Below are 16,071 nucleotides of genomic sequence, written 5' to 3' on the forward strand. Positions count from 1 at the left end.
AAAAGACTGTATATATATATATATATATATATATATATATATATATATATATATATATATATATATATATATACATATATATATACATATATATATATAAAACCAGGTAAAGTTATATATGTTAGATAAAGATTATTTAATAGGGTTTTTGCTTTTTAGACAAAAGCTAGGAGAAACAAACTTCGACTTATAAATCGCTTGCTTTGGGGTTCTTAGATGAGTAAAGGCTAGAGATAATGTCTCGATAAAAATACTCATATTGAGCGGGTGTTAAATGCATTCAGCTAAAATTCTCCTGCAATGGGGCTCTTGGTTGAGTAACCACTAGAGATAGTGTCTTGATAAAAATACTCATCCTGGGCAGATGTTAACTGCATCCAGCTACTCTTTGTAGGAGACCTCCTAGGCAAAGGCTTGAGACATAAGCAGAATAATTCTGCTGACCAGCATTGAAACCCCTTCTTTATCTATTAGGCTGGTGTAAATGTAAATCTGTGTTACATTGTTTCCTGCCTTGGATGATGAATGCTGGATCTTCTTGACTCTACTCATAGATTGTGTCTCCTTGATAGTGGCTATGTAACTCTTCCTATTATCTCCTAATAGGTGCAGCTCTAAAACTCAGTTTAATGGTTCTGAGGCCAGCTGATAGTAAGGTTTCCTGAAACTGTGGTGGCCCTCGGAAAGGCTAGTTTCATTATCAACTGTGAAATATCAGAATATTATCAGTGCCATGTTTCGCATGGATGGTGTCCCTGCTAATGCTTTAATGTGCATTGTCAAGGCCACATGAGGAGCCCAATGTTACAACATTAGGTTTTTATAACCGGATTGAAACAACTGCATAGCTCATAGCTTGTGATGCCATGCTTTTTCTAAGATTGAGTTTTAAACTTATTGATAAGATTGAGTTTTAAACTCTTGATAAACTTATTGATAAGATTGAGTTTTAAACTCTTTAAACTTAAATCTTGCCTTAAGTAAACCAAAATATTAAACATAAAAAACTATTTCCTTTATCTAACTGTTTCAACATGTCTTTCACAAATATTTGTGGTCTTTGAAGTAATCTTCCATCAGCAAAATTCACCAGATTTTCTCTTTGTGAGACTATTTTAAATTCAGTATTCCTACTTCAAACCTTAGTATTGATGTGTAATATCCTTGAATTCACAAAAACTCTATTTGTTACAAGCTTGGCTTTGGCGTATACTTATGCATCAATTCACCTATTTGTTGAGAAATTAAGTTTAAATTCTTTTATGTGCTTCCGCTTAGCATCTCTTCGCTCTATCACCTTTTTCTTTGTTCTTTGTTGTTCTCCTTCTTCTTATGACTGCACTCTTTTGATCAAAATTGCCATGCTCTTTTTCTTTAAACCTCTCCAAATATTGTTGATATTGTTGACTTTAATGCATATCATACTGACTGGCTTGGCTCTAGCACATATGTATATATATATATAGATAGATAGATAGATAGATAGATATAGATATATATATATACATATATATATATATATATATATATATATATATATATATATATATATATATATATATATATATATATATATATATATATATATATATAGAGAGAGAGAGAGAGAGAGAGATAGATAGATAGATAGATAGATATATATATATAGATAGATAGATATACATATATGTGTATATATATATACACAACCCTCGGAATCAGGGTTGCCATTCAGCAATGCGCCCAAATTGGCGCATAAATAGGGTTGGCACTGTGGAAAATGGTCTAAAATAGCCTCTGATATATGAATATATACACACTATTTGCCATAAATTAGATTTTTATTAACATTAATTCAAAATAAAAAAAAATTAAAATTTTTTATTTTTTTTTTAATTTTATTTAAATTTTTATTTTTTAATAATATAGGTAAAACCTATATGCATTATGGAAATCTTGAAAAAAATCTAAACATAATGATTTTGGTACCAAAATGAAAAAAATAATGAATCATCTTAGTCTAAAAAAAATTTTTTGTATTTGATGATTTTGGATTTGACAAAAGCTAAGGATATATTTTAAATAAAAAATTAAAACAATAATTTACAAATAGAAAACCATAAAAAAAAAAAAAATTCAATATTTTGTAGAACCACCTTTCTGTAGTGAGTATTGATTTACTCTCTTTGGCATTGAATTTACAAGATTTCGAAATTTCTTTAGGCACATTGTCAAGCAATATCCTTATTTCAATTTTTAGTTGTTCAACATTTGAAATTTCAATTTTTCCAAGATGATAATCTAATTATTACCATAAATTTTTGATACAAATAAAGTCTGGATTTTTTGCAGGCCACAACATTATTGAAATTTGGTTGTCTTCAAACCATTGTTTGGATATTTTTGCAGTATGGCATGATGATCACCATCTTGTTGATATATGATATTGCTGTTTTCTTCTTTAAATATATCCATTGAGGGAAGAAAGCAGTTATCTAAAATTTCAATATATCTATCAGCATAAAGTCAAGCTTCAAATAATTGGTAGCATCCAAGTCCTGCATAACTCATGCAAGCCCAAAAGTCTATACTGCCACTGTCTTGCTTGGTTCATTTTAATGTACAATTTGAATTAAATCTTCTTTGAGGTGATCGTTGTAACATAACACGACGTTTTCGCATATCTACCTCAACATTTATTTTGTCTGAGAATATAACATTTTATCACTTGCAATCAGACTAATTTTTATGCTGATTGCACCAGACAATACTTGCCTTTTGCTATTTTTTAAAAGTCTTGGCTTTTTGCATGCAGAACGCCACATATAGAATTCTTCATAGAAATAACAATTATGCCAGAGTGTTTGATGATAATTTTTTGTCATGTTTCGTTAAGCGAATTAATAAAGGTTTATTTCTTTGTGTTGTTATAGTTGGCCAATCTGATCATTGCCGATCCTTAATGACACCTGTTTCAGTATAATGTTTTAAAATATGTGCAACAACCATACAACATATGCAATATTTAGCTTATTGGCTATTTGATGATGAGTCCATGGTTTCAAAGAAAAATAGATTCGTAGTGTGTTTTTTCTGAGATTCTCGACCGTGATTTTGGAGTTTCATGCTGTGTTTTTTTGCTTATTTTGTAACTTTTTTATTATTTAATTAATTCGTGTTTTTATTAGTACTATTTCAAAATAAAAAATACAAAATTTAGAGTCATTAAATGCTGATGAAAATTTACTCAAAAATATCAAAGAAAATCATCAATATATTACAATATTAAAAATAAAGCAGCAAGCCTTAACTTTTGACCAACAAAAAAAATCAAAATAAAATAGATGTTATGAAGTTATATATAATCAGACATACAAAATAAATTTAAAGGAAACTACATGTCAATTGAATAGTTAACATGATAACTATTAATTAGAATTAATAAAGTATTGAAAAAGTTTTAAAATTTTACCATTTCATTTTGACGTCAAATAAAATTAGGTGTATAACTACTGATTTTACATTTTATTTTACATTGTACTTTACATTATATTTTACATTGTATTTTATATCATACTTTACATTATTTTTTACATTATATTTTACATTTTATTTTAAATTATATTTTATGTAATACTTTACTTTATTCTAAATTATATTTTATACGTAGTGGCTGGGTATTCAGCGAGCATTGTAGAAGTTTGGCAGTAGGTTAAATAGCGGGCTATGTAAGGGGCAGGTAGCCCGTGGGCATTTTAGTAGTTGTGTAGCAGGCAATGCAACTTGCGATTAAGCATGTGATTAACCCACAGGCTTTGTATTAACTATGAGCATTCTATGAATTAGTTATCTAGTTGACTATGCATATCGACTTATGTCCTGGAAAAAATAAAGAACAATTAAAACTAATAAAAAGCATCAACCAATTATTTCCGCAATTGCGCAGGCATTATAGTGGTTTAAAAAAAATCATATTTAAATACTTTTAGTTATGATATTTTCAACTTTATGACTTAAAAATAATTTCGAGCAAATATGATTTTATTAAGACATATATAGAAGTAGCTCAATAAAGTTTCAACAAAGCTTTTATAGCTTTTACTATTAGTCGATAATTTATCAATCACTTAATTTTCAGATGTGGTTGTTCAGGGCCACTATATTAGGAATGAAGATGTGTTTACTACTTAACAGACAACTTTAGAATATCATTTATTGTTCAAACATTTAAGTTTTTAATATTTTAGAATAAAATTTAGAAAGATTGCTGAATATTCAATAAAATTTAGATGTAAAACTTTAATTTGGTTGTTTTCAAAAAAATTAAGATAAGTGGAACCAAACTTGCTTCAAATATAAAGATTTAAGTATTTTCTTTCACGACTACAATAAAAAATATTTATGAAAGTGCAACAGCTTTAGGAGCAAAAAACCAGAAATAAGATTTTAGACTTTAGAATGAAGTTCTTATTTATGATTTTTGTTGCCTTGAATAAATTGAAGTCATTCGTTACTCAATGTGTGACAAGAAAAGGAAAGGAAATTTAAAATTCAAGAACAAAACCAAGGTAACATGTAGGTTACATAGGACATTACCTAGATTAATCTAGGTAATATATGGGATCTTTATCTCGATAACTGAAATTGTTCTTTACACTTAATGGAGTTGTAGTTAAAGAAGTGATTAACTTATCAACAAAAATCGAATATAATTGAAACATCTGTGGTGCAGTCTTCTCTGTTTAGTCAGTGCTTTCGTGCTTAATTCTTTTCATGTTCGCCCACACTCCTTCAAAAACTTTTATATTAAATAGCAACAAAAAAAAAAATTTAATTGTGCAGGCTAACTTGAAAATAACCATCCTGCCAGCGCTTTTGTGCGCTGGCATTAAATTTCAAATGGAGAAAATTGGTTGTGTTTTCTTTTTCATAGTCTATATACCTTTCTTGTGTGTGTTACAAGATTTCTTGTGTATGTTACAAGATTTCTTTTTTTCCAGCTCCTTACCAATACATCTGCTTACAAACTGCTTTCTAACCTTTTTCTGATCTTCCATAAATGGTTCTTTTACTTGTTTTTCGCTTAGCTATGCAAGTTATTGTTGCTGTTGTTAAGCTTGATAATTGTATAGCTCTAATTGTTGGAACATTTTTTTTTGTTGGGACATTCTTTATGTTAGAACTTTTTTTTTTGACATTTCCAATGACAAAAATTGATAATAGATTGAAATTCTTCAACTAACTCTATTTTGTAGCATCTTCCAAACTAAAAAGTTTTTATTTAGTCATTGAAATCCATTTTTAAAAGAATTTTGTAAAATTTAGTATTTTAGCAAACCAAAGGACTTCATTATTTGTTTCATAAGACACAATTTTTTCTGATAACATATTTTTTTATTTTGAATTTATCTTGTTCCATAATGGCATAAGAAAAATTATTATTAGTACGCTTGTTTTAATCTACTATGAGTTAATGTCTTCAAACTTAATATCTTCTGTCTTAGCTCAGAAGCAACTTCAGACTAATGAATTACCATTATTAGAAAGTTGGTTCTGAGGTAAAACAGAAATTGAAAGTTTAAGAAGAATCTAAAATTTATATGCCTTTTTATTTTATGCTTTTATGTTTTTTTGGGGTAAAGCATAAATGGTAATGGTGTTTATCTGATTGGATAAACAAGGTATTGGTGCTGAGCCTCTTTGAAATGCTGGTAATAATAAACGGGGTTCTGAGGAGAAGTTTATTACCACTACTACATGAATTATGGTTACATAAAAGCAAATAAGTTTTTTCTTTATCTTATACCTCCTATCATTTTTATTTATTTATTTTAAATATACTGATATATCTAAATATACTGATATATGTATATTTCTTTTAAAGTAAGTTAAATTTTTGTATTTATTGAAGATTTATGTTTACTTACGTGTTCTGTTTTGTTTTAGGTATACTTTAGCTATAAAATTACTGTTGATTATGATTTGTGTATAAGCCTTTTCTTCTTAAAATAAATCTGTGTTTATTCCAAACATCTGTTTGTTTTTCTTTGTTTTTATTACTTATCCACTTTTATATAGTAAGTTTTTTTAATAGAAATTTTTCATATTTCTCTGTGAGCTCTGTGAGTCTCTGTGATACATTGCTCAGTCTAGGTCAAGTACCGCAGATTACCTGCATCAAATATAACCAAAAAAAAAAATTGCCTTTTTATTTTATGCTTTTTTGTCTTTTTTTATTTAATGCCTTTTGACTCAACTAAATGTCAGTTGATTAAAAATGTTATTTAAATAATTTTGCAGCACATGTTAATTATGAATCATTCACCATTGGTCAATGCTATTGTAGATGTTATTTTCAATGAAAATGAAATAAGGACAACAGCTTATCAAACAACCACAAATGATGAAACAAAGGTAACTTAAAGTTTTGCTGTTGTGCTGATTTTGCTTAAAAATAACTTGAAAGTTTAGTTTATATAACTTTTTCCATTTTTAATATTTCCATGGAATATTAGAATTATTTTTATGAATAATACTAATAACTTAATTATATAGTTAATTAAATAATAAAGTTAAATAATAGTAAGTTAATAATAATATAAAAATAATTAGTAAATAATTAAATAAACAATTTTTATATACTTTACAATATTCAGTAAATTTTGTAAAATATTTAACAGTTTTTTTTAAATATTTTCATTTCTCTTTCATTTTAATACAAGATCATCAAGATCACCCTGCTACTGGTATTATGTAACCCAGTACTAACTGCCCCATGTCCTGCTGCCTTGTAGAGAAACAAACTTTGACTTAAAAATCCGCTGCATTGGGACTCTTGGTTGATTAAAGGCTAAAGATGATGTCTTAATAAATATACTTATCTTGGGCAGATGTTAATTGCATCCAGCTACTTAGCCTAGGCCTCCTAGGCAATGACTTTAGGGGTAAGCAGAATAATTCTGCTAACCAGCCTCAAACCCCTTCTTCATTTATTAGGCTGGCATAGATGTAAATCTGTGTTACCTGCCTAAGATGACGAATGCTGGATCTTCTTGACTTTTCTCATAGATTTTTGCTTGTTCCTCCTTTATAATGGCTATGCAACTCTTCCTGTTATCTCCTAATAAGGGTACAGCTCTAAAACTCAGTTTAATAGTTCTGAGGCAGGCTGGTAGTAAGGTTTCCCAAACTCTGTGGTAACAATTCACCTATTTGTCGTGAAATCAGGTTCAAATCCTTTGACCATTCTTTTATGTACTTTCGCTTAGCACCTCTTCAATCTATCACCTTTCTCTTTGTTCTTTATTGTTCTCCTTCTTCCCAAGACTACACTCTTTTAAATATAATTTCTGATCAAATTGACCATGCCCTCTTTCAATACCCCTCTGCCAATATTGTTGTTATTGGTGACTTAAAAGCTTATCACACTGAATGGCTTGGTCTAATGCCACTAACCCTGCTCGCACTAGAGCCTATAACTTCTGCATTTCTCAATCTCTTACTCAGATAGTTGACTTTGTGACTTGTTTTCCTGACAACCCTAATCATTTACCTTCACTCCTTGATTTATGTTTGGTCACTGATCCTAGCTTGTGTTCAGTTTCTCCTTTTTCTCCTTTAGGTGGTTCTGACCATGATCACTTAAAATCTTTTATATTGTACTTCCTTTTCGGACTCACCCTATCATCACACCACTTACTACTACCATAAAGCTGATTGGGATTCCTTTTGTGATTTTCTTTGTGATGGTCCTTGAACTGATGTCTTTTATCTTGTAACTTATCTCAGAAGTTAGACTCTAGAAACTTTTGTAAAATTTTCAACAGCGTTGTTAACAAAGGTAAGTCTAACATTTCATCTCTCATTCATGGGACTGATCTTATTACCTCTTCCAAGGATAAGACAGAACTATTTGCAAAGAACTTTTCTTCTAATTCGCTCTCAAATCTTGTGGCCATTCTCCTTCCATTCCGATTAAACAGGTTAACCTATTGTTAGACATTCAAGTCATTCCAGCTTCTGTTGTTAAAGTCATATATTTATTAAACCCTTCTATGGCTTGTGTTCCAGACAACATTCTTATCATATTTTTACAAAATTATTAAATTATCATCTAATCAGTCTTCTTTATGTTATTAGCAAGGTCTTTGAGTTTTTGACAAACAATATTCTCACGTCACATCTTGAGTCAAATAACTTACTGTCAGACAATTAATACAGTTTCAGCACTACGGATAACTTACTAGCTGCTGTGACTGAGGATTTTATTGTGCGTTAGATGGAGGCAGAGAGGCTAGGGCTATGGCTCCTTACTTATCTAAGGCTTTTGACAAATTTTGGCATGCTGGTCCTCTATGAGGTTATTTCATATGGTGTATCTGGGAAAGTTTTTGAGATTATCAAATTGTTTCTTTCTAACTTGAAGGCTAACACTCTTCTTTATTAGTCCTGTTTTGTTTCTTATAATGATCTTCTAGACAACCTGACATCTAAAGTAGCTCTTTTTGCTTATGACTCAATTTTATACTATCTTGACAAAAAAGTCTTCTCTTTTTGATTGCTTAGAGCAGGCACCCGATCTTGAATCTGATCTCACTTCTGTAACAGATTGGGACTCACAGTAAATTTTAACTCCAATTTTAATGAATGGTAACCCTCTCACTGAGTCTTCATCTTTATGTCTTTTTGGATTATCATTTACTACTGACCTTTCATGGAAACCATATATACAATCGATTGCTAATATAGCATCTGCTAAGGTTGCTTCTCTTTATCATGCTCATCATTTTCTCTCCACTGATTCCATTCTCTACCTCTACAAATCTTTTATTCATCCCTGTATGGAATACTGTTGTCATATTTGGTCTGGTTCTTCTAATAATGCTTTTTCTCTTCTAGACATTGCATTGTAAACGTAGTTGGACCTGGTCTATCTGCTAAGCTTGAGCCTCTTTCCCGTAATCGTAAAGTTGCATCTCTTTGTCTTTTCTACAAATACTATCATGGTTGCTGCTCAAAAGAGCTTTCATCTCTAGTTCCATCAACTAAAACTCATTCTTGCTTTACTCGTCATTCATCAAAGTCTTATTCTTTTACTGTATCTGTCCCTGCATAATCCAAAAACCTTTATTCGTCTAGCTTTTTTCTCCGCACTTCAGCCCATTGGAACTCTCCCATCTTAATGATTTCCTGACTCATACAACCTTCAACTTTTTAAGTCTTGAGCCTCTTTATGTCAACCGTTTCCTTGCTCTATAACTTTTTTTTTCTAGTAACTCCTTTTTCTAGTAACTTAATAGTGATTGCTTTGCAGCTTTGACGGGAGTGAATCAGAATAAAAAAATCAGAAAAAAAAAAAAAAAACTTGTAAACTAAAATTGTAGAAAAATAAGAGACTTTAGGCTTTGAAACCCTAACCCTAATTCTATGTATGATATTTCATGCAGATTTTTATATGTACTGGAAGCGATAAACCTTTACTGTCAGTTGCATTTAAGCTCTAATCTATTTTTAATTTAGTATTATGTCATTATCAGTGCTTTAAACAGATTCAAAATCATAGCCTAAGAAATATATATATATATATATGATATGTATATAGCAGCCTTTAGAATTAATTGTTTCTGACATTTCTGACAATTGTTTTTTGTATTAAAAATTGTTTATAAAAATAATTCTTTTTCAGTTTATTTCAGTATTCAACTGTTCTAATCAAGAAAAATGTATGCATCAATTACAATCTTTTACACCTTCTTACCTTATTAACAGTACATGAGCATAAATTGCATATTGAGTTTGAGGTTTTGCACTTGTAAATTTGGGTATGACATATAGCAATCACTTGTATATTAGCCTATTGTATATTATATATACAGTATTAGACAAAACGAGTGCAACCAAATAATGCTAACTTAGTTTCTTTATATAAAAGTGCTGCATTTTTTTAATTTAGAGAAATAACTATGTAACTGTTTAGAGACAAAGTTCTTCAAGTTTTATTCATCACAAAGTTCATTATTTGTACACGAAAATTAATAAATTAATCAAAAGTATTAAAAAAAGTTGATTTCCTTCTGAACAAAACAAGTGCAACTCGACAAAATGTGATTTTCGCTATCAATATTTCGTGGCGAATCCTTTGTTGTCGATCACAGCCTTGAATCTTCGAAGCATAGATTCAATCAGGTGACCAATGAAACTTTGTTGAATCGCTGCCAAGGCCTTTTGGATTTGTTTAAACAGTTGATCCTTATTACGAACACCTTCACAATTATTTCTGCGGTTGACGATCTCCCACAGGTTCTCGATAGGGTTGAGATCCGGAGATTGAGGCGGCCAATCCATCACCGATAGGTGGTTGTCTTGGAACCACTGCTTGACTACTTTTGCAGTGTGTTTCGGATCGTTGTCTTGCTGAAAAACCCATTTTATTGGTATATTCCATTCAGCATGAGGTAACATAACATCTTTCAGGATATTTTTATACATGAAACAGCCCATTATTCCATCATTTCGATGTATTGGATCTAGACCGTTAGCAGAAAAACACCCCCAGACCATTACATTGCCTCCACCATGCTTCACGGTCTTATGAAATTAAGGTATATCAAGGCGTTTTCCTGCTGGTCAACGTACACGGCAAATGCCATTGCTCCCAATGATGTTGAACTTCAATTCATTACTGAACAGGACAGTTCGCCATTTCTGCACATTCCAGTCAATATGAGATGTAGCAAACAGGAGTCTTTTCTTCTGGTTTTTTAGTAAAATCAGCAGTTTCTTTGCAGGGCATTGAGAAAACAATCCGGCTTCAACAGCACATCATCTGATTGTTCGGTCCGATACAGGCAGCTCTAATTGCTTTTGTATCTCGACTGATGATATCCAGGGATCCTTCTTAACGGATCTGACGATCATAGAATCCTCTCTAGAAGTGGTTGAACGCAGTCTTCCACCTTTGTTATCTGCTGCCAACTTCCCCGTAGAATGATATTTGGAACATAATCTTGATACGGTCCATTTTTTGACGCGATATTTATCACAAATACTTTTTTGTGACATTCCACTCACGTAATCGTCAATAATTTTCTTTCTTAGTTCCTATCCAAGACTGCCGGGAGCCATTTTTCAAAGTCATAAAAATAATAAAAATAAATAATCACGCTTCTCAAGGCTTACAGTGTTACATTTACCTTGTGATGATACAATAATGCTCTGTGGAACACAACGTCTAGGTTGGATGTGAACTGTATTGATGTAATGAAACACTTGTTGTATTTCACTTCTTGTATTGATGTTCTTCGATAAAACACTTTGATAAAACTCACTTTGATAAACTGTCTTGATAATACTGACTGATTGACTTCCATATACTGACTGAATTATATGTCGATTTACATGTCTCTTATATAGTAAAATGAACCTGTGTGAACCTGTTTTGGAAGATTCTAGATGCTTCTTTTCGATGCTTCTGGATGCGTCTGGATGCTTCTAAATGTTTCTGGATATTCCTGGATGCTACTGGATGCTTCCAGATGCTTTTTCTGGAAGCTTCTGCATGCTTCTGGAAATTTCTGGAAACTTCTGAATACTTCCTTTAATTATTAAAAAACTTCAGACTTAAGTAAATGAAACAAACCAAAATAGTTGCACTTGTTTTGTCCGCGGCAAAATGGCACTTGTCAACGAAATTCTGCCTGTGTGCTGTCACCTGTCAGCTGATTGCTCATGCTATGACTCCAGACTCCTGAATTGTTTGCTGTGGTAGTATAGTTCGTTTTGCTTTTAAGACATGTAAAATTAGGAACACTTTTTAGCATTGTTTAATGTTGGTTGCAAATGTTTTGTACAATACTGTAATTGTATATATAATATTATATTATATATACCAATCACTTCTATATTAGCCTATTGTATATTATAATGTATAATTGTATATTATATATACATTTTTAATGATTAGAGTTGGTCAATTTACTCATGCTGCAAAGGTATTTTAGTTAGTTGGGGAAACCAAAGGAAAAAAATTAAGAGCTTCGAATTTTCCATTTTATGGAAATGTCTTGAAAGTGTTATTTTATTATCATGTTAGTGAAAAAAGAGAAAGATTTAGTGAAAGATTTTGTTGAAAAAAATTTTTCTACTTAAATTGTTTAAATAATTTAAAATATTTATGTCATTTAATTAACTTTAAAGCAGTTTGAAAGTAGCTTTAAAGAAATAACTTTAAAGCAGTAAACATTTATACGTCTCATTAGAACTAAAAATAATGAAGTAATATGTTTTCAATTCAGATATATTAATTCAAAAATTTTATGTTTTAACTGTTATAAAAAACCCTAAACGTGTATAATAAAAAAACATATATATAAATATATGGGTAATTCCGCGAGAATGGTGGTTGTAACATTTGACACTCATTAAGCTATTAAAAATAAACCGAAAATAAAAATGACTTGAAACTTTCCAGAAATACTATCATTTAATTTAGTATGCAAAAGTTACAGCATTAAAGTCTTGAACTTTTTCAAAAATTTTCTCTACATAGCATGGCGGTCATAATGGTTACTATTTACCACTTTTGAACAAAACAACTTTGTCAGACTTTATGCAGTGAACAGCATAGTAAAAAAAAGAATCATTTTGTGTGTGTATTTAGCACATTTTGATATTATTATATGCTGAGTTTCATAGTTTTTATTTGAAGTTTTACTAGCATTTTTATGTTATTTTGTCGTGACAGTTGTAACTGTGATGGTCATAACGAAAAATCCAATATTAAAAAACAACAAATAAAAAGGCACAATCTAAAATATAAATGATTATTAAAAACCATATAAATTATGTTAAAAAAATGCACTATAACATTATCATAGTTCTCAATTATGGTTTTACAATACGATTTTCAACACTACACCACAAGACTGTAAACAAACGTTTTTACAATCCTTACATCTTAAAATCCATGGTTTTGTTTGATTAAATAATTTTTTTTTTAACTTCTTTGCTTAAAAGTACTATATATATATATATATATATATATATATATATATATATATATATATATATATATATATATATATATATATATATATATATATATATATATATATATATATATATATATACACACATGCACGTATATAAATAAATTAGTAAAAATACTTATCTAAATTTTTTCTACAGTCTGCTTCACTCCCAGCAAGTTCATCAGGAAGAATGTCAAAATACAAAAAAGTTCAAATTATAGAAAAAGTAATTCACAGGAATTTGAAATTGTTATAATTAATTTTATAAAAACTGTAGTTATGTTACAACCAGAAAGTTACATAAGCAACATTATTTTTTCAAAAAATTAATTGTGATAATAATTTAAAATTAGGATAATTTTAGTTTGCTCATTTGTTTTTATAAATTTTTAAAAGGTTGTTATTTTTATGCCTGCATTTGGCAATTAATTCAGATTTGTTTAGTAAATTTTCTTGATCCATATGGGTAATAATTTCAAATTTTTCTTGCAAACATAGTATATATTTTTTAGAAATATTGTTATAGGCGGGTGCAGTTTTTAGAATAGATTAGTTTAATTTAAATTTAATATCTTTTTCTTTTAATTGCCAAATAATTTTTGACAACATAGTCTCTTTTGAGTGTTTTTTATGTTTAAAAGATTGTTTATGATTGGTATAGCGTTTTCTCCATTCGCTTTCTGTTAAGGCTATATATTGTTTATCAGGGTTATTTTGTGAGGAAACAATGCATTTGTAAACAATATTTTTTGATAAACATTTCCCATTTATAGGGCAATCTTTTTTCTTTTTTTTTTTTACAATTTTCAGTATTCTTTCAGACGTTTTCATTAAACTATTTAGATTTGTTTTAAATGCTGTAGAAACAATCAAAAACAAGATGAGAAGATATGGAGAAATTTAGTTATCAAATTACAAGGAAGGATCTGTAAAGGCATCATTTATTATAACACTGGTACCAGATTTATCAGAAACAAAATGTTGAAATGGTGCTTAACTAGCCCTGTGTAGATAAAATAATCTTTACTTGTGTGGTATTTATCAAACTCTGTTGCCCCATGTGTAAAATGTCTCTCATGTGTTCAATGTCAACTCATCCTTTTTATATTTGTACATAGCACAGAAGTTTTTAAAAATGAATGTGCTGAGCTTCGAACATTTGGTTCACTAAGATTAAAATGTATAAATTTAGTGGATCAAAGAAAATTAAGGTAAAAGAATATTTTACCCGTATTGATGAAGTTCTTTTAATTAGTAATAATGACTTAATTGCTGATCATATTTCTCCTCAAAAACCCATTTAAATTGAAGCAGCAAAAAACCATTTCTTCAAAAAAAATTAAAAAAATTACCTGATTCAGAGTTATAAAAAAAATTTATTATTCAGTTATTAATTAATTAGAACCATTTGCATTATATTTCAACATGTTTTTTCTGCAAAAATAAGGACATTGTAGTGGTTTTCTTAAGTGAACAAGAAGAGAAAGTTGTTCACTACTTGTTTTTAAAAGAACCATGGGAATGTTTTAAAGAGTCTGATAACCATCGAAAGTATGCAAAGTGTTAAAAAAAAAGTTTCAATGGAAAACATTTAATATTTAATAAGCAGCCGTATTTTCAGCATTTAATTTGATTTTTTTTTATATTTCATGAAGAAATAAAAAAGCTGAACATTGGCACCCCTTGGACTGTGTTAGAGACCAGCCTAAGGGTCAGCATGGCTGTGTGGTGTAGTGGTAGAGCGCTTACTTCATAAGCGAGAAGGTCCAAAATCAATTCTTGCCACATCCATGGTAGTACTGTGCTCCACTTTTTTCTCCGCGCAATTGCCTTGTTTGTCAAGGTTTGTATTTCAGAGTTGAAAAAGGATTATAACCACAGTTAAGGTAGCCTCCTTTACTATAGTAACCTTCTCAGCCTTGCGGAGGTGAAATAACATTAAAAAAAGAAAAAAAAAAACAAGGAAAAAGTTTTAACTTTCCATACTTTCTTTCATTACCTTGAAGTCCAATCAAATTTTCCATCTCAGTTGGGAACTGCTGAGAACTTAGTTGCGACTGCTAATGTGTATTTCTTTTTTTAATACACCATGTTTACAATTAAACAATAAATGCTGGAAATTTAAATATCTCCGGAGCTTTGACATTGCTGCTAATATTTTTTAATCAGAAAACTTTTTCTTTCTTTTTTTGATCTTCATGTTAATTTTTTTATTGTGTATTTTTTACAATTTTTTTAGTTTCAATGGTCAAGCAATTCATCTTCTTCTCGAGCTTTTATACCCCCTCCAGCCTCATTAGAATCTCAGTTAGAAGCTCATGGTGTTACAAAAGATAACTATGATTTATCATCAAAATTAAGAACTCTTTCTATTGATCAGGATAAACTCAAATCTTCTGCATTTTATATAAATGGTAATTTCTTTATATAAATACTTTTTTTAGCAATATATTTTTGTAATATATATATATATATATATATATATATATATATATATATATATATATATATATATATATATATATATATATTCAAATAATTTTTTTAAATTTAACTTACATTTTAATGAAAGATTTTATTAATAATAAAGAAAAAAGCTAAATATTTTCAAATAGATAATTGAAAATAATTCAAATTTATTTGGTTATCTATTATATTTGTTATTTAGACACTTTAAATGAAGTCATGTCAAATAGTGCACCAAGTGTTTTAGAAACTGTGTTTATCGATGAGGAAACTAACCGTGCTTCAGTTGAAAAACTTGAAACCAATAATGAAGCTGCTAAAAAAAAATCAAGTTTTAAACTTGAAAATACTCTAATAAAAGCTAATGACGTACAGAAAGAAAGTATAAAGTTAATTTTTAAATGTTATCTCTTTCCCCCCCCCCTCCTCACCTTCTTTACCCAACTTCTTCCTCTTTCATTTTAAATAAATAAAATTTTTACAACTATAAAAACTTTTTTAACCATTACAATAATATATAAGCATACACAATGGTCATGATCAATTATCACATTTTTTTAATTAAACTAGTTATTTTATTAATAAACTACTAAACAAG

At 29.4% G+C, this 16,071-nt stretch overlaps 1 protein-coding gene across 1 annotated transcript in view; it reads left to right on the forward strand.

Annotated features, from left to right (window-relative positions):
- The window catches only part of LOC101236092 (protein CLEC16A), an 89,900-nt gene that overhangs the window by 34,946 nt on the left and 38,883 nt on the right, over nt 1-16,071 (forward strand). The window contains exons 8-10 of the mRNA XM_065802308.1: nt 6,280-6,393; nt 15,247-15,421; nt 15,676-15,855. Of these exons, the coding sequence (XP_065658380.1) occupies nt 6,280-6,393; nt 15,247-15,421; nt 15,676-15,855 (469 nt within the window). The remainder of the gene's footprint in view (nt 1-6,279; nt 6,394-15,246; nt 15,422-15,675; nt 15,856-16,071) is intronic.

The sequence above is a fragment of the Hydra vulgaris genome, chromosome 08, assembly GCF_038396675.1.
Source record: "Hydra vulgaris chromosome 08, alternate assembly HydraT2T_AEP".
NCBI classification, from domain to species: domain Eukaryota; kingdom Metazoa; phylum Cnidaria; class Hydrozoa; order Anthoathecata; family Hydridae; genus Hydra; species Hydra vulgaris.